We start from the raw sequence: 25,955 nt of genomic DNA on the forward strand, positions 1-25,955 counted from the left end.
CCACCATCAAACTCCACCATCAAACTACACCATCAATACAAAATCCTAGATCCAAATCCACCCTCCAACTCCGCCCTCCAAATCATCCCTCAAACTCCACCCTCCAACTCCACCCTCCAACACAACCCCTCAACGCCACAGCACCACTCAAGGCCACAGCACCACTCAAGGCCACAGCATCCCGCAACGCCACAGCATCCCGCAACGCCACAGCATCCCGCAACGCCACAGCATCCCGCAACGCCACAGCATCCCGCAACGCCACAGCATCCCGCAACGCCACAGCATCCCGCAACGCCACAGCATCCCGCAACGCCACAGCATCCCGCAGCGCCACTGAATGCCACAGCACCACTCCATGCCACAGCACCACTCCATGCCACAGCGCCACTCCATGCCACAGCGCCACTCCATGCCACAGCGCCACTCCATGCCACAGCACCACTCCATGCCACAGCACCACTCCATGCCACAGCACCACTCCATGCCACAGCACCACTCCATGCCACAGCACCACTCCATGCCACAGCACCACTCCATGCCACAGCACCACTCCATGCCACAGCACCACTCCATGCCACAGCATCACTCGACGCCACAGCATCACTCGACGCCACAGCATCACTCGACGCCACAGCATCACTCGACGCCACAGCATCACTCGACGCCACAGCATCACTCGACGCCACAGCATCACTCGACGCCACAGCATCACTCGACGCCACAGCATCACTCGACGCCACAGCATCACTCGACGCCACAGCATCACTCGACGCCACAGCATCACTCGACGCCACAGCATCACTCGACGCCACAGCATCACTCGACGCCACAGCATCACTCGACGCCACAGCATCACTCGACGCCACAGCATCACTCCACGCCACAGCATCACTCCACGCCACAGCATCACTCCACGCCACAGCATCACTCCACGCCACAGCATCACTCCACGCCACAGCATCACTCCACGCCACAGCATCACTCCACGCCACAGCATCACTCGACGCCACAGCATCACTCGACGCCACAGCATCACTCCACGCCACAGCATCACTCCACGCCACAGCATCACTCCACGCCACAGCATCACTCCACGCCACTGAATGCCACAGCATCACTCCACGCCACTGAATGCCAAAGCATCACTGAGCACCACTGAACGCCACAGCATCACTGAGCACCACTGAATGCCACAGCATCACTGAGCACCACTGAAGTCCACAGCATCACTGAGCACCACTGAAGTCCACAGCATCACTGAGCACCACTGAAGTCCACAGCATCACTGAGCACCACTGAGGTCCACAGCATCACTGAGCACCACTGAAGTCCACAGCATCACTGAGCACCACTGAGGTCCACAGCATCACTGAGCACCACTGAAGTCCACAGCATCACTGAGCACCACTGAAGTCCACAGCATCACTGAGCACCACTGAAGTCCACAGCATCACTGAGCACCACTGAAGTCCACAGCATCACTGAGCACCACTGAAGTCCACAGCATCACTCTGTGCAACCATTCAACAACTGGTTCTAATATGTTCTCTCAATGTTTCAAGCGTTATTACAAATGTCACAAAAAAATGTTAATATTTCTCTTCTGTTCTTGGATTTTCACCACAATAAAATACACTGAACATAATCTGCCCAAAAGTTATTTACAAAAGTTTAAGCTATTGCCATTATAAATTACAATAGCTTTTATTTAAGTATTAATTATTGAAAAAAATAAAAGCCATTGTTATTTGTAATATTAATACATCTCAGTCATGTAAATACAACACATATTGCATTACAAATGCTATAGGGGTCATGTTTGCGAAAGTTAAAACTATTGGCATTGTGAATGTCAAAGCTATTAATTTAGCGATTTTCAAAACCAAAACATAAATAAAAAATGTGCCATTTACTATACCAATACCTCAAACTTTCCTAATGCGAGACCTATTGCATTGCAAATGCTTGTTTTTAAATTGTATTTTTGGAGAAACTGTTTTCATGAAATGTAATTATACTAAAAATGTAATTTTCGATTATGTATATGTTGAAAACCTGTGTTAATGTTTTGTACACTGCCCTATCCAGACCGCACTTGTCGCACCTAAGAAGAGACCCATGGTTCGTTCAGAAAGGACCATAGCCTAAGTAACAGGTATAAATAGCCAGCCTAAAACCCTGCTCCTAGCGACCTCCTTAGACTGTCCCAGCTTCAGAAAACGTAAGCCATACAGCTCATATGTGCATACATACACACAGACGCAATCAAATTTAACCCACAACATTCCACAGCTCAGGATTCCATAAAACATCCCTCCTTGCAACACAATCAACACACACAACCCACAACCAATGCACACAACCTTGGTCTAACATTAACCTAACCAAAAACGCCCATTGGAGAATTCACCCTTCTACAGCCTTGGAGCCTCTGGCTGACCACTGTCCACATGACCAAAACCACCACATCACCCCGTTCTTTCAGCTGCACCATCTTCCCCAGTTCGACCACCTGAAGACTTTCTTCCTGCAAACTGTGATTTCTTCACCCATATCCAATCGGCAGTGATAAATCCCATAACCAGGGCCAGCATCCTTAGTCACCCCTCTACTGTTATCCACACAGATGGGCTTTACAGCCTGGTATTTATCATCCTTTTTCTTTGACCATCAGTCTACATCTCAAGATGCTTCAAACTATAGTGACACAGTATGTCTCATGTCCTTCAGCTGATATACATAATGGTGAATTGTAAAGCGATCAAAAACCAATAGGACATGCCCTTTCAAAGTAAACTTAAAAGAATGCCATGCATGTATTTATAATGAATTGATCTGTTCTGGACATGCCACATTTTATGCACACACACACACGCAGCGATCACCTTTTGGAAGTCACCGTTCCGCCCCTCCATCTTCTCCCTCAGTCAGTCAAGTAGGTTAGGCTGTAGTTAGACTGTTTAGCACCCTCAGTAATGAAACAATGTAGATCATAGTTTGTATCCTGCATATATACGACCCTTACCCTTAAAGTTAATATTGTATTTATGTATCCGTTCCTGAAACTGCATACTTCTGTAGCTGTAGAAAGCCTATGCATTGTCATTAAATGACGTTACAGCTCTTAAAGATCTATGGTCTAATCATACTTCCCGCATCTTCTTTTCGACAGGACTTAAGTAGCTATAAAAAAGTGGGTGTAGCACTACTTTCGAAGATGGGGGAGTCTGTGAAATACGTCACCGGTAGCTACAAGTTGAGGAGTCGACCGCCAGAATTTGCATCTCTTGGGGAATACTTGGACACGTTTGCTCTGAAGCTAGGCACCATCGATCGAATCGCCCAGCGGATCATTAAAGAGGAAGTAGGTAAGATGGCTTCTCACGCCGCTATCCACAGCAGTGGTCACCGCTCCATTTCATTAAACTAATGAAGGCCAAGAAATGGGTATCGGCAACTTTAAAAAATTTTTTTTTAATTCCATTGAAAAATTGTTATGCAGGGTTTCAAAAGGAGTACAATTTTGCATAGAGGGGCACATGCAACACTCAAGACTAGTCATTGCCCTGAATTTCAAAATAAGAAAAACACCTGCACGGATGATAGGAGCTCAAGTCACTAAGAGTGGTGGCATCTATGCCTCTGCCAAAATATTGTTTGCTGGGTGTCGTTTTAAAGAGGAGCGGGGGGGGGGCATCAAGATCATTGCTTGACATTGTGGCTTGATACAATCATGTATTATACATTGTGCCGCACTGATGAGAAAGTGCCGAGAGCGTTGAAGAAAGTGGCGGAAGTGAGTGAATAAGTCATGTGTCTCAACACCACAGTAAGAAGCCCAGGATGAACTGGTTAACAGCAGAGGAGCAGGAAATAAATGTCCACCCACGTTGGCATTAGGGTTTTTATGGGTTCAGCTTCTTGGGATAAAAGTTGACAATTTGACCCTAATTGTGAGCCTCATAAGAATGATTCTAGGATAGGTCACTACTGGAAGCTTGCTAACTTGCTGACGTTTCTGTCGACGAGTCTTCCTCTATGTGAATACCCATTCACAGGCCTTTCCTCCCCTTGCTGTCCAAAGGTTGTTTTTTTAATTTATTTTTTTTATTATATATCAAGCCACCTTTTATCTTGTTCTGGGAAGGCTGGTGTCACCCTTGGGGTGAGCCATAATCCTGAGCTGCACCGGTTTCCCATGGCCTGCCTCCTTTACCCTCCTCATTCCCCAAATACCCTCTATTTTTTAGGAAGGCGGGTATCCCCCCACCCGACTCTCTAACCCCCCAATGCCCCCACAGAAGGCAGCATACTCAGGCCAACATACTCTCACTCCCTTTGCATCACTGACTCATGCTATTTTTAATTGTAACTAAAGCATCACTTTTTCATATTTCCTGCTTAAACCTCACAGAATTCCATCTGTTCTAAAGCGGGAGCTCAGCAGTGTGACTGCTACCGATACCAAAGCTGGTACAGAAAGTCACGGTCCACGATTTGTGCAAGTTCTTTGTTTTACTGAAACCTGGCCCTCAGATGATGTGTTTTTATGGCTCGTGGTATCCTTTCACACTCATGGCTTTCTTTTTCTCAGCCTTGATATATATTATTTTTTGGTTCCATGGGGTTAAAGTGGGGAAATGGGTGAGGAGTACCAAAGTCTGGATATCTTCGGTGCACCTTCATGTGGCCACCCCTAATTTGTTTATTGTAATAAAAAATAGTACATTTATTAACCCCTTGCGTGCTGACAGCTCCCGTCCATCATGCGTCACGGTGGGCGTGTGCTGATGACATCCGGGAGCCGTCATGACCACTCCCGCGATCGGAATCTGAGGCACAGGCGCAGAATTCCGGCCGCGGTCAAGGGGTTAATGAAATGTTATTTGGTTTATTCAGTAATGACCGTCTCTAAAAGCTGGACTCTACAGAAACTATTCTTACTTAGATGGAAATCATTCAGATAGAATTATCCTCCTTATCTATCTTGGTACCAGCTTTGGTGCACCTTCGTTGGATGCCCCAGGGATACAGTTAATCCATTGGTCGTTGCTGCCTTGAATGTTAATTCAACGGACTTGGGTGCAATGAGTAGCCAACATATTGGGTTTGCACCCCCAGCGACTATTGGGCGTTTGCTGTCTCAGGTTAGTTAGATTTTTTGTTACATGTCCAAAACTGCTGCAATTAACAAAACACTACAGCTGTGTTTTAACCAAAAAGGCACTTCAGGAACATATATTTCTAGCTTTGGCTTCAACAGAGCCTCTGAAGTCTGGAGTCCTAAGAACTACCTCCTCCTACCTTTGTGGCTAGGCCTTGCTTGTGATTAATGGTTTATGTGATGTATCACGCTGTTGGCATCCGGCTCTGCAAGAAAACTGAGCTTTATCCAGAGAAGATAACACTAGCTTTATGCCCAGATGGGGTCTCTCTGAAGGCCAAAGCAAACATGTTGCAATTCTCTTTAGAATGTCCTCCATGTGCCCAGTCCCTCAAACCAGCTTGTAGAAGCCATTCTGGGAAGCAGCAAGGATTGAGTGTGGCGATTGTTTCCATTCCGCCGCCTTTGATTCCTTGTGCCGAAAAGTACTTTGGTTGTCGGAAGGTGAACATCCCACTGCTTTGCACATATGGAGTGGTGTTACTAAGTAGGGTGGTAGCTTTTGCCCCTTGGTGGGTAGGTTCACTGCCGGGGGAAGCTAGAGCTACATTATTCAGGTTCCGGCTGTGATTAGCCGGTACTACAGCGCTTGGGAGACTGTATCCAGATAATTGCTACTTGTGGAGAAGGCACACATAAGCAAAAAGAACAGATGGTGGGCAGAACGCTGAATTAATCAAACATTCACCGCCAGTCACAGATCAGGGTTGAATCCATCATTTTTTTGCACGCCATGCCATTCCAGTTTGGACCCAGCCGTATGCAAATCAGTTGTGACCCTGATCCCCATGGAAACAGTCCAGCCCGAACTGCTAGGCCAGGTCCTCCCTGGACCAGAAACAAGCATCCTGGGACCGGTTTTGTGGTAACAGCCGTCATCAGCCAGGCTAGTTTGAATCTGGTGGTGTAGCGAGCACTGGACCCACGTCTGTGTATACCTTTCCCACTTAAAATGGCTCTATGCTGTTATATGGAGAGTATAAAGGACAGAACCCTCTAATGTCCTGAAATTGCATCAATATCCTACACACCTTGGATCGACAACTCCTACCTTCCTCTTTTACTTGGGTATGTAGTGTCAGCTGAGAAATCTTTTAGGACAGTAGGATTGTTGTTGGGGATGTGGGAAATTAACGCCAAGTAGTCCACAGTGCATATCAATCAAAAGAGCTCTTCCCTGAAAGAGATCCAAGACTTTGGGGAAAGAGAGGCACAGAAAAGTAAAAAATGATAGATGTACAATAGGGTTAGGGGATGGGGTAATAAACTAAGAGGTTAACTAAAGTAAAATGCTGTCACGCAGCAATTTAATTGCAGAACAGTCACCGGCATAGGGCGCTTCCTGGTGGCTGTTCCCTGTTAAAAAGTCTTAGAGTATGTTTAAGCAAAGACTTTGCTGCCATGGTTTGTTATGGTTGAGATTCTAGAGTCTGAGACTAGCCTTGTGGTCTCCAGCAGTAAAATGACATTGCATTTACTGGTCGAGTTCGACATTGATTTGCAGCATTTCTTCCTATCTTTCAGCTAAGATGATGTTACTACTTCTGTTGTGCTATATTAAAAGCTGTATTATTGCTTGAATTCAACCCATCGTGTTTTTTGTTATTGGCACCAAAGCATATATTTGACGTACTACTGCATACTGATTACTTGTCTAGGAAGCACTGCATGAGGGTGGGTAAAGATTGCGTCTGTTTATCTACTGCTAAAGTTCAAGTAACCCTGTTCATTTAATATTTTGGGTTGTATTGTCCTGGTTACGCCAGTTTGTAATCAACGCATTAGTTGAGTAGCTAATGCCGTAATGCCTCCAGTTTCTATGTTGCTCTTTTGCCAAGCCCAGGCTTTGTTCAGCACATTGCTGCTGGTAGCTTGAGCAAGATCACATACTTTTGCAGTAATTGTGCAACAATACAGGTGATAACTCTGATTCCTTTCCTCTTAGAGTACCTGGTGGAACTACGCGAGTATGGACCCGTGTACTCCACCTGGAGTGGCCTGGAGGATGAACTCGCGGAGCCGCTGGAAGGCGTGTCGGCGTGCATTGGGAACTGCAGCGCTGCCCTGGAGGAGCTGACGGAGGACATGATTGAGGACAGCATGCCGGTGCTCAGAGAGTACATCCTCTACTCTGACTCCATGAAGGTATGGCAGAGCTTCCAATAGGGGGTTAGCTTCTCCTAGATCAGCCCACTGAAAAGGACAATGGTATGCCTGGTGGCTCAGTGGACTAATGCATCCACTGCAGGGGCCTGTGCTCGACCTCATGGTCACAGGTTCAAATCCTGGCGAGTCCACTCAGCCTTTCATCCATCTGCGGTCAATAAAATGAGTACCATTGATTTGGGAAACAATACACATCTGTTATTCAGCGCCAAGAGACCTATGGGTGAACGTGCTCTTTACAAATACACGTTATGTTATGCCCATCTTTCTGGTTGTGTGTCCAAGGTATAACATTTGTTCAAAATCTAACTGAGGACTAACATTTGTTTGTGCACCTAACTCATCGCATGTCATGTTGTTTCCATTGTGCCTTTGGTTTGATGCACACAGGCATGCTTGCACCCTTAGTCTGATACACACGCGGATAGGTCTTGGGAATGCACTAGTTTGCTATCAGTAACAGAGGCACACCTGTTACTGTCTGCCAAATGTAAGTACACGGATTAACAAAAGACCATTTCCAGAAGAGGTTTATTCAACTTTATTTCAGTATGTAAAGACACTTTGCATGACCTCATTTTATGACCCATAAAAACGGTTTGATGACACTACATAGAAAGCCACTACATACAAGAGGCTACCTCAAACTACCATTAAATCGATAAGGTATGCAAATCAGATCTATACAGTATATTTACACAAACTCTAAACCCAGACTTTATGCAACCTCTTAGCTGGACCGTAACACTCCACTTCACCCTATTTTTATTCCTCGCCCTAACCCAGAAAATTATTTTTAAACATAGATCTTGTAAATTAACCTTCCACTAACCCAAAATATACTTTAAACCTGAAAGTACTCCATAACTATTCTCTAATACGAAGTCTAACCGTGAAACTAATACTACCCTTTACACCAACACTTACTCTTGAACTCAGGTTATTTGAATAAATGGCATTCTCACTAGTGTTATTTTTAAAAGCTCCAAGTATAGATATAATGTAACTGTGGGTCGTAGCAGTGGGGGAGCAGCACTGAGGCATCACTCAAAGCATTGCATTTTTTGTTGTTGCCAAAATTAGTATGGAAATTTAATCAAGAATATATGTACACAGGAATTTTCCACCCCACGAAGTAATTGCACTATTAGAGGAAATGGGAAAAACAGCACTTGAAAAGATCACACTTAGGCACTTCATTGCTGAGGAATTGAAGGTACGAGGGATAGAGAAGGGTCACTTTTACCTTTCTTTTGAAGGCCAAGTTGTTTCCGGGGTACATCTTGACATGCCTATGTCAGCCCATTTTGAGTTTTTCTATGGATGTTGAGTATGTTTTGATTGGAGGATCTGCGAGGAGCATCAAGATTGTATTTATTGCAAAGTATTTAAAGTTTTCCCTTTTGCGTTTGTTGGGAATGCAGAGTGACTTGGAAGTTTGTCAGGTGTCTGTGGAGCCAGTACGGTGTCCTCACGATTGGGCCTACTATAATCCCGTTGTTTAATTCCAGCTACCATTTTGACTGAAACATTCAGAGTAGCAAGTAGAGCAGAGCAATGCTATGGGAAATTGGCAGACCAAGGTCAGAGGGCCTTTGCTCAGTGGAGTCAAGCTTTTGTGGTTTAGCATTAGGCAAGTTGAAAATTTTCCATTTAGGGTGGACAAGTGGGCATCTGACTTGAAGCAAAGGTGATGTTGTTTATGGCCACCTCTTTGCTCAGATGACCAGCAACACCAACACTACTAGTATTTGCGAAACAATAGAACATGTTGCAGCTGAACGAGTCTTGATTTCATAAGTGCTATCATTGCCTTGTGATTTTGGAATAAGGTATTTGATTTGCAGGAAAAAGGCCTTGTCCCAAAATTCTGCTGATTCACCCATCACCAATATTCAATTGATATCGATCTACTTTTCGTTTGTCTCCCTCAAGAAGGTTTACTGCGGCAAGCAAACTAATCATATTTGAAAACGTGTAATGCCATTCAATCACAGCACCACCTCACAAAGTTCTGTTGACTGCACTGCGCGTAGGAGTCCTTGGCAAAATATCACAACCCCAATTACTTTTTCTTTTTTTTTTCTAACGCATTGTCATAAAAGCGTCATTTGGCGTCCGCCTGGAACAGGAGTTGACCTTGAAACCACACGGAAATTACACAACGGGGTCCTGTTTTCATATGATAGGACTCCTCCGTAAGGTATTTCCGCTCCTCCCAGACTCCATTAGAAAGACTCTGGTCCAGGCTTTAGTGATCAGTCGGCTTGATTACTGTAATGGCTCCCGGCATCTGCTAATGAAGAGGTACTGGACCAACTTCAAGTGATACAGAACACCGCGGCCAGGCTGGTCCTTAATGCTCCCCCCAGGTCTCCATCCAAACCTCTGCTAGAAAAACTTCTTTGGTTATCTGTCCGCCAAAGAGTGAAATTCAAGATATGTTGCATAGTACACAAAGGATTACACGATCTAGGACCCTCCTATCTGGCAAAAAATGTCTTCCCTATGTTCCCACACACGCTCTCAGGTCAAGTGATCAGCTGTTTTCTGAGGGTGCCCAAGATTAGAAAGGTTAGACAGGGTGGCAAGGCACTGTCAGTGGTAGGTACAACATTGTGGACTAAACTTCCTCTCCAGCTCAGGCAGTGTCCGGACCATTTTGCCTTTAGAAAAAAATTGAAAACCTTTGTTTCAGGCCTAATCCAGCTTGGCCATGACTAATCACATATGATTCTCTGTTTAGGATTAATGCCCTCTGGTTTTGATACTGTTGTCTCTGGAGCGCGGAGATACTCCTCCGGGAGTTTATTCAAGCGCTATATAAACCCATAATAATAATAATAATAATTTAGGCATGACATTCGGTCACAAACTGAAAACTTTACCATAGTAATTTTTCCATTGAGAAATCATTTGGAATATTCACTTGCTCAGGCTGCCCAAACAAACAGATCCTAGATCTGATTGCAATTCTCTAGGAGTCCTTCATAGTGATGAAGACACGTGGTTTCTTTGTTGTCCGAGTGCAAGAATTCTGGATATAGTACTGCCAGGCACAGGGTTTGTGTTGCATGCTGGGCACAGGGTTTGTGTTGCATGCCGGGCACTGGGTTTGTGTGGCATGCCGGGCACAAGGTTTGTGTTGCATGCCGGGCACAGGGTTTGTGTGGCATGCCGGGCACAGGGTTTGTGTGGCATGCCGGGCACAAGGTTTGTGTGGCATGCCGGGCACAAGGTTTGTGTGGCATGCCGGGCACAAGGTTTGTGTGGCATGCGGGGCACAAGGTTTGTGTGGCATGCCGGGCACAAGGTTTGTGTGGCATGCCGGGCACAAGGTTTGTGTGGCATGCCGGGCACAAGGCTTGTGTTGCATGCCGGGCACAAGGCTTGTGTTGCATGCCGGGCACAAGGCTTGTGTTGCATGCCGGGCACAAGGCTTGTGTGGCATGCCGGGCACAAGGTTTGTGTGGCATGCCGGGTGTAGGAGAGTAGGGTCTGCAATCCTATGATCACCCAGATTTTTTGCTTTTGTTTCACTGGTTTACGACTTTCTCTGGCTGTGGGCCTGCCAATCAGACCCACAGCCTGGCTGTTCTCTCTCTAAATTCCGATATGTACCCTAGGTGCATTTACCAATTGGTACTGGGCCACCTTATCAGACCCTGTAACTCAGGGCATAGGTGTACCCAGGGCCGCCATGGGCTGCAGCATGTATTATGCCACCCCTGGCTGGCCTCGTAAATTTGACACAACTGGCTGCACGACAGCTGGGGCGAAGTCGTGTAATCACGCTTTGCTTTAGATATAGTAGCCCTATATCTAACCATACAATGGACACTCGAGTTCCTATCAGTCACTCCTATGGCAGGCCTTGACAATCCTGAAGGCAGAGTGCATGGGCTCGTGTGAGTTAGGTTCAGGCCCGAGCCGAGCCCGGCTGCAGCTTGCGGAATCAAGACCCAATAGCTGTTCCATGATAACGCGTACCACATCGGTAACTTCGGTGTCGCGTTATCAAGGCATGTCGAGTAAGGTGTCATACGAATCGGGATGCTGCCCTCTCACCAACTCTGGCGACGAGGTTAGCATTCCGCCCTTCTAGAGGGACACGACATGTACGTAACTGTGAACCCCGGTTAAAGTTAACGAAAGCCTCAGCTCCACAAAATGGATGCTGCCACCACAGACACGAGTCTGACCTCCTGCTGCTGGGAGTCCTTCCAGCGAGGAGCGCTTGGACAAAGGGTTTCCTGTCAAGGGCGGTGTTCGCACCGTCCCAGACAGGGTTTGTGTATTCTGGGTAGGTAGGGCTTTTGCGAGAAGGTGACTGCGGAGTGGCACCCCGGTGCTCACTACGCATCTGCCGGTTAGAACCAGTTCCAGGGGCGACAGCCCTGGCCTGGGGAAAGTCCGGCAGGGGAGAGGGGTGTAACTACCCCCCTTCCTGGTCCCACCCTTAGGGCAGGACCTAGTCATGTACCCACCCCTTTCTTTAGGATAAAGGCCGGAGCGGGGACCCTTCCAAATTAGATCATCTTTGAATCAAGAATACTTTCTACGAAAGGACTTCAAGACTCTTCTCAAAGATTTCTCCCTTGTGGCTAAGGAGTAGTCACCCTGCATCAGCGGGCACCATCTAAGAACTCTGCGGTTTGCTGTAAGTCCTTCCTCAAGGAATCCGACGGCCCAGCTCGACGAGAACCGGCTTCCCTGGCACCTCTGACCTCTACCCACGTCATCAGCTCAGCTGTGATCTGTGGGTGCGACGAGACCTCGAGGGACCGGCCATCATCAGAACCTGCACGCTCTTAAAAACCAGCACGACCATCGAGGTAACTCTCTGGTGAGTGCTCTGGGGTCCGAGAAGCCCCGACCCTGAGCCGCTCCAGCACCGAAGTGCAGTCTCCCAGCATCTCCACGATCTGCGTGGGGCCCTTCTGCTCGCTGCTCAGCACGTTGTCTGGTCACTAGCCGCTGGCTTGTGCCCTTCTGTGACGACATCCGAGAATCATCACTGCCGGTCTGGTTGCTCCAGACTGGCCCTTGCTTCCATCTTTCCGAGAAGCACCCCGGACCCTCCTGGTCCACTCAAGACGCCGACAGCGACATCCGTCGTGGGACAGCTCGCACCTCCACCGTGGTCGCCGACAACGCCTCCTGGTCCGAGAGACTGCAGAGCCTAGCGTCGCCCACTCACCTGGTCGAGGTGACGGCCAACCGGTGCCTTCCTGGTACCCTCTGACTACTGGCTAGTAGTACGAACTTGGTCCCCTCTGCTTTCAGGTTTCATCAATCTCCGATCCAGGCTTGGATCTCTACGAACTGTTCAGCACTGGTCGCCGGCCAGCAACTCCTTTTTCTTCCGGCTCCTGGCTCGTCAGCGAAGACCCCGACGCCTGTAAGACTTGTGCAGCCGCAGCCCTCGTGGCTAGGTAACTCGGCATTTCAGTGCCTGCATAGCCTCCTTACTCTAGGGTCCCGAGTCCCTCGCTTCCGACTTGCCTTAACCTTTCCGTGTCCCCGGACACTTGTTTTAAACTGTGCACTTGAAGTATTTACTAAAGAGATTTGGTTTGTGCTTAGTACCCTGTCCTCATAAAGAGTACAGGGCTGTTGTGATTCTTAATAAATATACTGTTTATTTTCATAACACTTGTGTGGTGTCCTTTCACTGGGTGTTCAAGGGGTACATGTGTGGTAAACAGCTGGCTTAACACGCCCTCTCGAGTCTTTAGCCTTAGACTGCTCGTATCCACGCTACTAGGATAGCTGGTCTATAGGTTGACTTACAACCAAACACCATAAGGGTCGTTGGAACGATACATAGCGGTCGCTAGAATAGCGAACGTTGCATATCGGGCCAACTTCTCACATTGGTGAGCAGCGGTTGGGATTTGAGCTTGCTGTTGTTTTACCACACGTATCCTAAGAATATCTTGTCGAAAGATCGCACAAGTACTGTTAGTACATATAACTAAAGCTTAGAATACTCTGAGTTCTACTGAACCAGCTGTTGTAGCTCCTCAAGGCTTAGCACACCTTGGCTACAACTCTTAGCAAGGGTACAGTAGGAAAACACATAGTGTAGGTAGGTGCATCACTTACACCACACTAGAAACAGTATGTCGGGCCAAGGAGGAAACTCTGAGTCTCCCCTTGTGTCAGTTGACCCTCCACAGGTCATCCCTTCAGGATATACTGTGCTGAGCTTCAAGGAGTTAAGACGATTATGTCACTCCCGGAAGATTCAGCAGGGGTCTAACCCCACAACGTCCTTTCTGATTGGTCTCTTGGAGACTTATGATGCCAGAAGAGCTGAGAAACTTCGTAGCTCTTCTAATCCAGAAGGAGACATGCCTCCCCTCGAGGGAACCCGGGACGATCCTGACCTCATTCACCTCGCAACCGAGAACGAGGATGTGGAGGAGGATGAGGATGAGGATCTCTCCGGGGACGAGGCAGATAAGGGACAGGTAGAAGTCGTCAGACTAACACGGTCCAACTTAAGCAGACACGATAGTGGTACGGGGGAACCCCGGCGCTACTGTCGGTTCCGCTTAACCTGGGGAATGGACGAGCCCGATCTCTGTCAAGAGACTCTGGCAGATCCCTTCATACCAACGGCTCTCACAACTCTTCTCAAAGAGGGATGACGTCCCCTCAGAGGAGAGTGTACGAAGCGAAAGAAAGGGCAGCTAATCTAAGGATCGAAAGGGAAGAACTTGCCCTGGCCAAGGAAAAGCTTGCTTTCGCTAGAGAGCAACAGTTAAGTGGGGCAATCCCCACTGGTGGCAGCAATGTACCTAGTAATAGGGAAAAGAGTTTCGATACGAAACACCTTGGGAAGATAGTGCCCCCCTTTAAACAAGGGGACGACATCCACAAATGGATTACTGCTTTGGAGAGGGCCTGCACTGTGCAAGGTGTTCCCCAGAGTCAGTGGGCAGCTATCTTGTGGCTCTCCTTTGAAGGTAAAGGAAGAGACAAGCTCCTCACCACAAGGGTAGAGGACGCTAATAATTACCAAGTCTTGAAGAATACACTCGTTGAAGGGTTCGGCCTAACCACTGAGCAGTACAGGGTGCTGTTCAGGGATACCCAGAAAACGCAGTCTCAAGATTGGTCTGATTTTGTCGATTGTGCCACTAAGGCTTTTGAGGGCTGGTTGCTGGGCAGTAAGGTTACTGATTACAAGGGATTGTATAATTTGATGATGAGAGAACAAATTTTAAACAATTGTCAGAACCAGTTGTTGCATCAGCATCTTGTCGACTCGGATCTGACCTCTCCCCAAGAATTGGGGCAGAAGGCAGACAAATGGGTTCGTACGAGAGTTAAACAGAACCAGGGCCAGAATCAAGGTGGTCAGAAGAAAGCAGACCAAAAGGGTAAAGATTCTAAAGGGGAACAAAATGACCAGAAGTCTTCGACAGGTCCCCAACAACCCAAAGAGGGTGGGGGTCAGGCTCCCCAAAAGAAGAAAGAAGGCCAATCCAAACGATGGTGCCAGTACTGTAAAAGTAAATCTCACTGGTTTAGTGAGTGCACCAAGAAAGGAGGAGGGCAGACTCCTGCCACTGCAGCCCCTAAGGCACCTGTGCCCCCTAGTACAGTCAGCAGTGGTAGTGCGCCTCCCAAGGGTTTAGTAGGGTTAACCCTGGGTTCTAAGGGGCGTGACAACTTAGTTGGAACGCTCACTCAGGCTGTCCTTGTCAGTACAGGGGACGTGGACGTGTCCCCTGACGTAAGCCCCAATACCTTGGGCAAATACAGACAGACGCCTTTCATAAATGGAAAGATGGCTCAGGCCTATAGGGACACTTGTGCCAGCGTCACCATGGTGACGCCTAACTTTGTGGACCCTGGACAGATCATGCCAGGTACAGAATTCCTGGTGACCAATGCAAGCAATGTCACTACCAATCACAGTATGGCAATTGTAGCTTTCTCCTGGGGAGGGGTAACTGGCCAAAAGAAGGTTGTAGTTAGTCCAGACCTCCCAGTGGATTGTTTGTTGGGCAATGATTTGGAGTCGTCACAATGGTCAGAAGTGGAGCACCGGACTCACATGGAAATGTTAGGTTTGCCAGCACATGTGTTCGCTGTGACTAGGTCGCAGGTCAAGAAATGCCCCACTGAACAGGTGCTGGATCCTGGAACAACGGACCAGACACCTCCCAAGAAAAAGAGCAGTAGGGTTAAGGCTGCGCCTTCCCCCTTGCCCCAGGTCGAGGATCAAGTCTCAGAGGAGGCTGACCTACAGGAATTGAGGGAAACTGAGCCGAGAGAGTTCGAACTTGATCAAGTTGAATTCTTGGGCTCAGGGGGACCCTCAAGGGAAGATCTGGGGAAGGACCAGTTAGACTGCCCTTCTCTTGAACCCCTCAGACAGCAGGCTGCTGCTGAGGCTGCTGGGAACGCCACAGGTACCCACAAGGTATACTGGGAAGATGGACTCCTGTACACTGAGTCGAGAGACCCCAAGCCTGGCATGACCAGGAGGCTGGTCGTCCCCTTGTCTCAGCGTGGTTTCCTACTTACCTTGGCCCACGAGATTCCCTTAGCAGGTCACTTAGGCCAGACGAAAACGTGGGACAGGCTTGTCTCACACTTTCACTGGCCTCACATGAACGAAGATACCAAGGAGTTTTGCCGCTCCTGTGTCACTTGCCAGGCCAGTGGTAAGTCAGGTGGCACGACAAAGGCCCCCCTTATACCAATGCCTGTGGTGGGGGTGCCCTTTGAACGGGTGGGGATCGACATCGTCGGTCCCATGGAACCACCGACAGCATCAGGGCACAAGTTTATACTGGTGGTAGTGGATCATGCCACCAGGTATCCTGAAGCTATTCCCCTTAGGACCACTACAGCACCTGTTGTGGCAAGAGCCCTAGTTGGAGTGTTCTCCAGAGTGGGCTTCCCTAAGGAGGTCGTCTCCGACAGAGGTGCAAACTTTATGTCGAGCTACTTAACTGCTATGTGGAAGGAATGTGGTGTCAACTACAAGTTCACTACACCCTATCATCCACAATGCAATGGGCTTGTTGAGAGATTCAACAGGACCCTAAAAGGGATGATTCATGGACTACCGGAAAAGCTTCGGCGTAGATGGGACGTCCTGATCCCCTGCCTCTTGTTCGCCTACAGAGAAGTCCCACAGAAGGGGGTTGGCTACAGCCCTTTTGAACTTTTGTACGGGCATCCTGTAAGAGGACCCCTGTGTTTGGTGAAGGAAGGATGGGAGAGACCTCTCAAAAAGCCTGCAACCAACATAGTGGACTATGTGCTCGGCCTCCGCTCGCGGATGGCTGAGTACATGGAAAAGGCATCTGAAAACCTTAAGGCCAGCCAAGAACTCCAAAAAGCTTGGCATGACCAAAAGGCTGTCTTGACTGTTTATCAGCCCGGACAGAAGGTGTGGGTGTTGGAGCCAGTGGCCCCAGCAGCACTCAAGGACAAATGGTCCGGGCCCTACACCATCCTGGAGAAAAAGGGAGAGGTCACCTACCTGGTTGACCTGGGAACTCCCCGGAGCCCCCACAGGGTGCTTCATGTCAACAGGCTCAAGGCATATGTCGACAGGAAGGACATGAGTTTGCTCATGGCCCTAGATGAGGGACAGGAGGAGGAGAGTGACCCTCTCCCCGACCTGCTCACTCAGAATCCTGACGATGGATCGGTAGATGGTGTTGTCTTTTGTGGCAGCCTCTCCGAACATCAACAGAGCGACTGTAAACAGGTTCTTCAGTCGTTCAGACATATGTTTTCTCTAACACCCAGCCAGACCGATTGGTGTACCCATGAGGTTGACACTGGTGACAGCTTGCCCGTGAAGAGTAAAATCTACCGGCAGCCTGATCACGTTAGAGACTGCATCAAGAGTGAAGTGCAGAAAATGTTGGAGCTGGGAGTCATTGAACCCTCGGATAGCCCTTGGGCTAGTCCCGTAGTTCTAGTGCCGAAACCTCACACCCAGGGTGGTAAGAGAGAGATGAGGTTCTGCGTAGACTACAGGGGTCTCAATGCAGTCACTAAGACTGACGCCCACCCAATACCAAGGGCAGACGAGCTTATCGATAGATTGGCTTCGGCCAACTACCTAAGTACGTTTGACCTGACAGCTGGGTATTGGCAAATCAGGTTAGCTGAGGACGCCAAGCCTAAAACCGCATTTTCAACCCCTGGTGGGCATTATCAGTTCGTGGTGATGCCCTTTGGTCTGAAAAATGCACCTGCCACCTTCCAACGGTTGGTGAATCAAGTCCTTACTGGGCTGGATGACTTCTGTGCGGCGTATCTTGACGATATCGCTGTCTTTAGCTCCACCTGGGAGGATCACCTGGTCCACCTGCGGAAGACATTGGAGGCGCTGCAAGCAGCAGGCCTCACTATCAAGGCCACCAAGTGCCAGATAGGGCAGACACAGGTTGTATACCTGGGCCACCTTGTAGGTGGAGGCCAGGTTCAGCCACTGGAGAGCAAGATACAGTCAATCAGGGACTGGGCTCCTCCAACCACCCAGACTCAGGTTCGAGCTTTCTTGGGCCTGACTGGTTACTACAGGAAGTTTGTCAGGAACTATGGTTCCATCGTGACACCATTAAATGAACTGACAAGTAAGAAAATGCCAAAAAAGGTTCAGTGGACAGCGAGCTGTCAAAAAGCATTCGATGACCTAAAGCAGGCCATGTGCACGGCGCCTATCCTCAAGAGTCCGGACTACTCCAAACCATTCATTGTCCAAACAGATGCTTCTGAGTTGGGTGTGGGAGCTGTTCTTTCTCAACTGAATTTTGATGGTCAAGACCAGCCCATTGCTTTTATAAGCAGACGGCTAACCCCTAGAGAGAAAAATTGGTCAGCTATTGAGAGGGAGGCCTTTGCTGTGGTTTGGGCCCTGAAGAAGCTGAGGCCATACTTGTTTGGCACTCACTTCAAGATTCAGACCGACCATAAGCCCCTCTTGTGGCTAAATCAGATGAAGGGTGAAAACCCCAAACTGCTTAGGTGGTCCATTTCCCTACAGGGGATGGACTTCACAGTGGAACACAGACCTGGTACTGATCATGGCAATGCCGATGGGCTCTCCAGATATTTCCACTTAGAACAAGAAGACTCACCTGGTCAAGGTTAGCTAGTTGTTCCGACGTTTAGGGGGGGGGGTCATGTAGGAGAGTAGGGTCTGCAATCCTATGATCACCCAGATTTTTTGCTTTTGTTTCACTGGTTTACGACTTTCTCTGGCTGTGGGCCTGCCAATCAGACCCACAGCCTGGCTGTTCTCTCTCTAAATTCCGATATGTACCCTAGGTGCATTTACCAATTGGTACTGGGCCACCTTATCAGACCCTGTAACTCAGGGCATAGGTGTACCCAGGGCCGCCATGGGCTGCAGCATGTATTATGCCACCCCTGGCTGGCCTCGTAAATTTGACACAACTGGCTGCACGACAGCTGGGGCGAAGTCGTGTAATCACGCTTTGCTTTAGATATAGTAGCCCTATATCTAACCATACAATGGACACTCGAGTTCCTATCAGTCACTCCTATGGCAGGCCTTGACAATCCTGAAGGCAGAGTGCATGGGCTCGTGTGAGTTAGGTTCAGGCCCGAGCCGAGCCCGGCTGCAGCTTGCGGAATCAAGACCCAATAGCTGTTCCATGATAACGCGTACCACATCGGTAACTTCGGTGTCGCGTTATCAAGGCATGTCGAGTAAGGTGTCATACGAATCGGGATGCTGCCCTCTCACCAACTCTGGCGACGAGGTTAGCATTCCGCCCTTCTAGAGGGACACGACATGTACGTAACTGTGAACCCCGGTTAAAGTTAACGAAAGCCTCAGCTCCACAAAATGGATGCTGCCACCACAGACACGAGTCTGACCTCCTGCTGCTGGGAGTCCTTCCAGCGAGGAGCGCTTGGACAAAGGGTTTCCTGTCAAGGGCGGTGTTCGCACCGTCCCAGACAGGGTTTGTGTATTCTGGGTAGGTAGGGCTTTTGCGAGAAGGTGACTGCGGAGTGGCACCCCGGTGCTCACTACGCATCTGCCGGTTAGAACCAGTTCCAGGGGCGACAGCCCTGGCCTGGGGAAAGTCCGGCAGGGGAGAGGGGTGTAACTACCCCCCTTCCTGGTCCCACCCTTAGGGCAGGACCTAGTCATGTACCCACCCCTTTCTTTAGGATAAAGGCCGGAGCGGGGACCCTTCCAAATTAGATCATCTTTGAATCAAGAATACTTTCTACGAAAGGACTTCAAGACTCTTCTCAAAGATTTCTCCCTTGTGGCTAAGGAGTAGTCACCCTGCATCAGCGGGCACCATCTAAGAACTCTGCGGTTTGCTGTAAGTCCTTCCTCAAGGAATCCGACGGCCCAGCTCGACGAGAACCGGCTTCCCTGGCACCTCTGACCTCTACCCACGTCATCAGCTCAGCTGTGATCTGTGGGTGCGACGAGACCTCGAGGGACCGGCCATCATCAGAACCTGCACGCTCTTAAAAACCAGCACGACCATCGAGGTAACTCTCTGGTGAGTGCTCTGGGGTCCGAGAAGCCCCGACCCTGAGCCGCTCCAGCACCGAAGTGCAGTCTCCCAGCATCTCCACGATCTGCGTGGGGCCCTTCTGCTCGCTGCTCAGCACGTTGTCTGGTCACTAGCCGCTGGCTTGTGCCCTTCTGTGACGACATCCGAGAATCATCACTGCCGGTCTGGTTGCTCCAGACTGGCCCTTGCTTCCATCTTTCCGAGAAGCACCCCGGACCCTCCTGGTCCACTCAAGACGCCGACAGCGACATCCGTCGTGGGACAGCTCGCACCTCCACCGTGGTCGCCGACAACGCCTCCTGGTCCGAGAGACTGCAGAGCCTAGCGTCGCCCACTCACCTGGTCGAGGTGACGGCCAACCGGTGCCTTCCTGGTACCCTCTGACTACTGGCTAGTAGTACGAACTTGGTCCCCTCTGCTTTCAGGTTTCATCAATCTCCGATCCAGGCTTGGATCTCTACGAACTGTTCAGCACTGGTCGCCGGCCAGCAACTCCTTTTTCTTCCGGCTCCTGGCTCGTCAGCGAAGACCCCGACGCCTGTAAGACTTGTGCAGCCGCAGCCCTCGTGGCTAGGTAACTCGGCATTTCAGTGCCTGCATAGCCTCCTTACTCTAGGGTCCCGAGTCCCTCGCTTCCGACTTGCCTTAACCTTTCCGTGTCCCCGGACACTTGTTTTAAACTGTGCACTTGAAGTATTTACTAAAGAGATTTGGTTTGTGCTTAGTACCCTGTCCTCATAAAGAGTACAGGGCTGTTGTGATTCTTAATAAATATACTGTTTATTTTCATAACACTTGTGTGGTGTCCTTTCACTGGGTGTTCAAGGGGTACATGTGTGGTAAACAGCTGGCTTAACACGCCCTCTCGAGTCTTTAGCCTTAGACTGCTCGTATCCACGCTACTAGGATAGCTGGTCTATAGGTTGACTTACAACCAAACACCATAAGGGTCGTTGGAACGATACATAGCGGTCGCTAGAATAGCGAACGTTGCATATCGGGCCAACTTCTCACACCGGGCACAAGGTTTGTGTGGCATGCCGGGCACAAGGTTAGTGTTGCATGCCAGGCACATGGTTTCCAATGTTCACACTGTTTCTCTTGCATTGTTTCCTAGAATGTTTTGAAGAAACGAGATCAAGTCCAAGCAGAGTACGAAGCAAAGTTGGAAGCTGCAGCTTTGAAACGGGAAGAACGTGCTGGGGTTAGTATTGATCCAACATTCCAAGGTGCCGGTAATTTTATGGAGAAACTGGACTTTGTCTGAGGAAGTGGCATGCATGTCTTCTGCAACGTTTAGCTGAATCTGATTTGGCTTAATTCTTCTGAGCTAGCTTCCTTCTGCTGAGCTAGCTTCCTTCTGCTGAGATAGCTTTCTTCTGGCAGATACATTGCTATTTTGACAGTATAGACACCTTTTGGTTGAAGACAAATTTGCTAATTTATTTGTATTTGTCATTAACATTCTGTTATGCTCGTCTTTCTTGTGAACCCTCTTGCACATGAGAGCAAAAATCCACATTGTTATCCTGCAAATATATACCTAACTGGACTGTCGATAAGTCTGTGTACCTCCAGGGAAGTTCTTGCACAAATGAGTAATCTCGAGTATTGAGTGGTGAGGAGAACAGTTTGTCTTCTTGTGGACCACAGATGCAGGGAATTTACAAGGTGGCACCTGCTTCGGCTGGTTCCTTAATTTTAAGTAACACTTGAATTACAGAAATGGAGTGAAGGTTGAGGGGGCTATCCGCTTAATTTATGCTATCTTCACAATACTATCCAGAATACATTTTGGCAAAGGTCTTTTTTGCTAGATTTTGGCCAGGTTGTATGGGGGGGTAGCTAACTGGTGCTATATCATTCCTTCTTCCATATGATTTTTTTTTGTACAAGAATTCCACATTTTGAAATGGAGTTTACCACATTTGCAGGTGCAATGCACCAATCTTCAGTGCATTTTTCTGGTTTTGCCAATTTACCTTCCGTGGTTTGAAAAATACCTAAAAATACTGATTCTATCCATTGCTCAGGCACTCTCTTCGATTTGTGTGGTAATTGGATATCAGCACCTGACAGATTTAACATTTTGGCGACACTGCTTCTGAATGGCTGAATAATTGGTTGTATACGAGATCGTTTTTTTCAAAAATGGAACCTGAAAAAAATATTGGGCTTTGTCACGCCCCATAGTTGTCACAATTGCAGGTGTATATTGAATAGAAACTGAAGGAAATAAAAAAATATATGTTTGTGCACATCAGGGAATCTAAGAAAACACCCCAAAATGTCAAACAAAGGTGCAAGAGAAGCAGTTAAGGGTAGAACTACGACAAAGCCAGTCAGTCAGAAGCAGCTGCATCTCACCCAGCTCTCTGCATTTTCATAGTGCCTCAGGGGCCAAGTTGCCCATTTATTGATTTAAAGAATTTGCAGTTTGTCTTTTTGTTGTAGAGCTTGCATTCCTAATTGCGCCACTTCAAAATGCTGCAAATAAAAGGTGTTCATATATTACCCCGTTTAATCGTGCTCAATCAAGCTTGGTAGGTGGAATGACTTTGGTGGTCCAATCTGGATTCACGACCATGGCTTGCTGGTCACAGCAGATGTAGGCATCCAGTTCTTCAAGTTCAAGTTCGGGCATTTATAAAGCGCACTACTCAGCCAGAGGGTCTCAAGGCGCTTGGGGTTCATTATTTGTCGAATAGCCAGGTTTTAAGTTCTTTTCTGAAGGAGATGTGGTTTTGAGTAAGGCGGAGGTGAGTGGGGAGTGAGTTCCAGGTCTTGGCAGCCAGGAAGAAGGATCTGCCACCCATGGTGGATTTTCGGATGTGCGGGACTGCGGCGAGGGCTTGATTGGACGATCTTAGTTGGCGGGTGGGTGTGTAGAAGGACAGTCGAGTGTTGAGGCTTTCAGGTCCCAGATTATAGATGGCCTTGTGTGCGTGGGTGAGAAGACGGAACGTAATTCTCTTGTTGACGGGAAGCCAGTGGAGGTCTTTTAGGTGTCTGGAGATGTGATCTTGGCGAGGGATGTCCAATATGAGTCTCGCTGATGCGTTTTGGATGCGTTGGATTTTTTTCTGTAATTTTGCTGTGATTCCGGCGTATAGTGTTACCATAATCCAGTCGACTCGTGACCAGTGCGTGGGTGACAGTCTTTCTTGTTTCGAGGGGGATCCAGCGGAAGATCTTTTTGAGAATGCGAAGTACGTTGAAGCAGGAGGATGAGACTGCGTTGACTTGTCTGGACATCGAGAGAGAGGAGTCTAGGATGAAGCTAAGGTTACGTGCGTGGTCTGTGGGTGCTGTGCCCTGTGCCCAGAGCGGAAGGCCACCAAGAGTCGTCCCAGGCAGAGGGGGAAGATCCTAGGATGAGCACCTCAGTTTTGTCCGAGTTGAGTTTTAGGCGGCTATGTTTCATCCATTCGGCTACTTCTTTCATGCCTTCGTGAAGATTGGTTTTGGCGGTGTTGGGGTCTTTGGTGAGGGAAAGGATTAACTGGGTGTCGTCGGTGTAAGAGACGAGGTTGTGTTGGCCCACGATGGATGCGAGTGGGCTCATGTAAACGTTGAAGAGGGTGGGACTAAGTGATGATCCTTGTGGTACTCCACGGATGACTTCAGTGGCCTCTGAGTTGAATGGGGGAAGTCGGACTCTTTGAGTTCTCCCGGCGAGGAATGAGATGATCCAGTCCAAGGCTTTTCCTTGTATGCCGATGTTGCTGAGGCGTTGTATAAGGGTGCTGTGGCAGACTGTGTCGAAGGCGGCGGAGAGGTCGAATAGAATGAGGGCCGCTGTATCTCCGTTATCCAGTAGTGTTCGGATGTCGTCTGTTGCTGCAATGAGGGCTGTTTCGGTGCTGTTTGGCTCGAAATCTGGATTGAGAGGGATCGAGGGAGTTGTTGGATTCGAGGAAGGCGGCGAGCTGGCTGTTGACGGCTTTCTCAATGACTTTGGCGGGGAAAGGCAGGAGGGATATGGGTCGGTAGTTTTTAAGTTCGGAGGGGTCTGCTGTGGGTTTCTTCAAGAGGGCGCTGAGTTCGGCATGTTTCCAGCTTTCTGGGAAGGTGGCCGAGTTGAACGAGCAGTTGATGACATCACGGAGATGGGGTGCGATGATGGTGTCGGCTTTGTTGAAGATGTGGTGGGGGCAGGGGTCGGTTGGCGAGCCAGAGTGGATTGAGTTCATTAGGTGGATGGTGTCTTCAGTGGTGATTGGGTTCCAGGCGCTGAGGTTGTTGGTTGGCGGTGTAGGATCTGAGGGGGGTGGGGAGGGTTGATCGCTGGGAGTGTTCTCGAAGCTGTTGTGAATGTCGGCAATTTTGTTGTAGAAGAAGGCGGATAACGCATCGCAGAGGTCTTGGGAAGGAGTGATGTCATTAGATGCTGCGGTGGGGTTGGTGAATTCTTTGACGATGTTGAAAAGTTCCTTGCTGTTGTGGGCGTTGTTGTCGAGGCGATCCTTGAATGTTGATTTCTTGGTGGATCGAATCAGTTGGTGGTGTTTGCGGGTGGCTGCCTTGAGGGTGGCCATGTTGTCGGTGGTTGGGTTTTTTTCTCCATGTTTTCTCCAGGGTGCGGCATAGCTTCTTGGATTTTTTTAAGGTCATCGTTGAACCAGGAGCCTTTTTGCTGCCTGGTTTGATCTGGTGCTTTTTCAGGGGTGCTAATTCGTCAGCACTGTGGGTGATCCATTGTTTGAGATTGGTGGCCGCTTGGTTTGGGTCCGATGAGAGGGTGGGAGGGTTTTGGTTGAGTGATGTGAGGAGTTGGTCGGAGGTGATCACAACTGTGCAGATTCAAATGCTTGCACTTACTCCGAAACAAGAGTTTCTGAATGCTGTGTGCACGCGGCTTACTGTATATTACGAATTTTGCTGAAACTGAACCCTGCCTAGAATGTCAAAATGCAATCATTTGAGCTGTTTTCTGTCACGGTTTCCCTTGTTTTAAAGCTTCCTTCTGCTATCTAGGTGCCAACAGATGTGGAAAAGTGTCAGGACAGAGTGGAGTGTTTCAATGCTGACCTGAAGGCAGATATGGAAAGATGGCAGAACAACAAGAGGCAGGACTTCAAGCAGCTGCTCATGGGCATGGCAGACAAAAACATCCAGTATTATGAAAAGGTGAGGCGGTGTTGTAAATAGGCAACATGGACAGTGTGTGAGGCCTAATCCTGGTGGATACTTCCAGCCACAGATTCCTCAATGTTCGAATATTCCCAGGCACCAGACTGGATCCGGAAGCTTTTCTCAGCTATACTCCTGTGTTCTGCTAAGTGGTGCCTTGCTGCCCATCGTTTACTCCAAACCACCCTACAAGTGATTGGGCTAAACTGCACATATGATCGACCCTTGTGCGCTGACGTCAAATAATTTCTTTCCATGACTTCAAACGCGGATCTGGAGCTCTGCTCTCTCTTTAGTCAGCCTTCTGCTGACTCCAAAACCGAAATCCAGTGTGCAAGGGAACAATGTCCCCCCCTAAATCTTTAGGTTTTATGCCATGCCCCGACTGCAGGGAAAAAATGTCTGTCATGGAGCTGCATGCGGTGTGTCTTTATTGTTTGTGCTCAGGGCGCGACTCAGTTGTGCAGTGATTGCGCCCTCATGCAACAGACGGCGATCTGAGATGGCAAAGAGAAGCTGTATGTCGCTGAACACAACAACTAGTCATGGGCATCATGCAAGTCCGGCTCCTGCTCCAAGTAAAGAGCGTGAACCTTCTGCAGCTGCTCCCCAGGTCGCTCCCACGAGAAGTCTTCACAGTCAGAGTTCTCTTGTAAGTCTAAGTCCAAATAAAAACACAAGAAAGCAAAGAGGAATTCAACCCCATCCCACCACTCTCTAGCTTAAAAAAAAAAGGCACAAAGGTCTCACTGGGTCAGTCCTAATCTCCAGTTGCAGAACCTATTTCACAGTTGATCCTGATGCATCATTAATTCGCCAAGCCATCGGCGCCACCACAGTAGATCAAGGCCTTTAAGGAGGACAAGCTGCATTTATTTGGTAATGTTCTACTTGCTCTGGTGTGCCCTCGGGACCCACGGATCCACAGTGGCTCTCTGTTG

The 25,955-nt window shown here is 48.7% G+C and overlaps 1 protein-coding gene across 1 annotated transcript in view; it reads left to right on the forward strand.

The window, feature by feature from the left end:
- The window catches only part of SNX30 (sorting nexin family member 30), a 187,991-nt gene that overhangs the window by 140,625 nt on the left and 21,411 nt on the right, over positions 1-25,955 (forward strand). The window contains exons 5-8 of the mRNA XM_086949259.1: positions 3,176-3,371; positions 7,113-7,312; positions 20,999-21,085; positions 24,859-25,011. Coding sequence (XP_086805385.1) covers positions 3,176-3,371; positions 7,113-7,312; positions 20,999-21,085; positions 24,859-25,011 — 636 coding nt within the window. The remainder of the gene's footprint in view (positions 1-3,175; positions 3,372-7,112; positions 7,313-20,998; positions 21,086-24,858; positions 25,012-25,955) is intronic.

Source organism: Lissotriton vulgaris, unplaced genomic scaffold (genome assembly GCF_964263255.1).
Source record: "Lissotriton vulgaris unplaced genomic scaffold, aLisVul1.2 SCAFFOLD_1734, whole genome shotgun sequence".
Lineage (NCBI taxonomy): Eukaryota > Metazoa > Chordata > Amphibia > Caudata > Salamandridae > Lissotriton > Lissotriton vulgaris.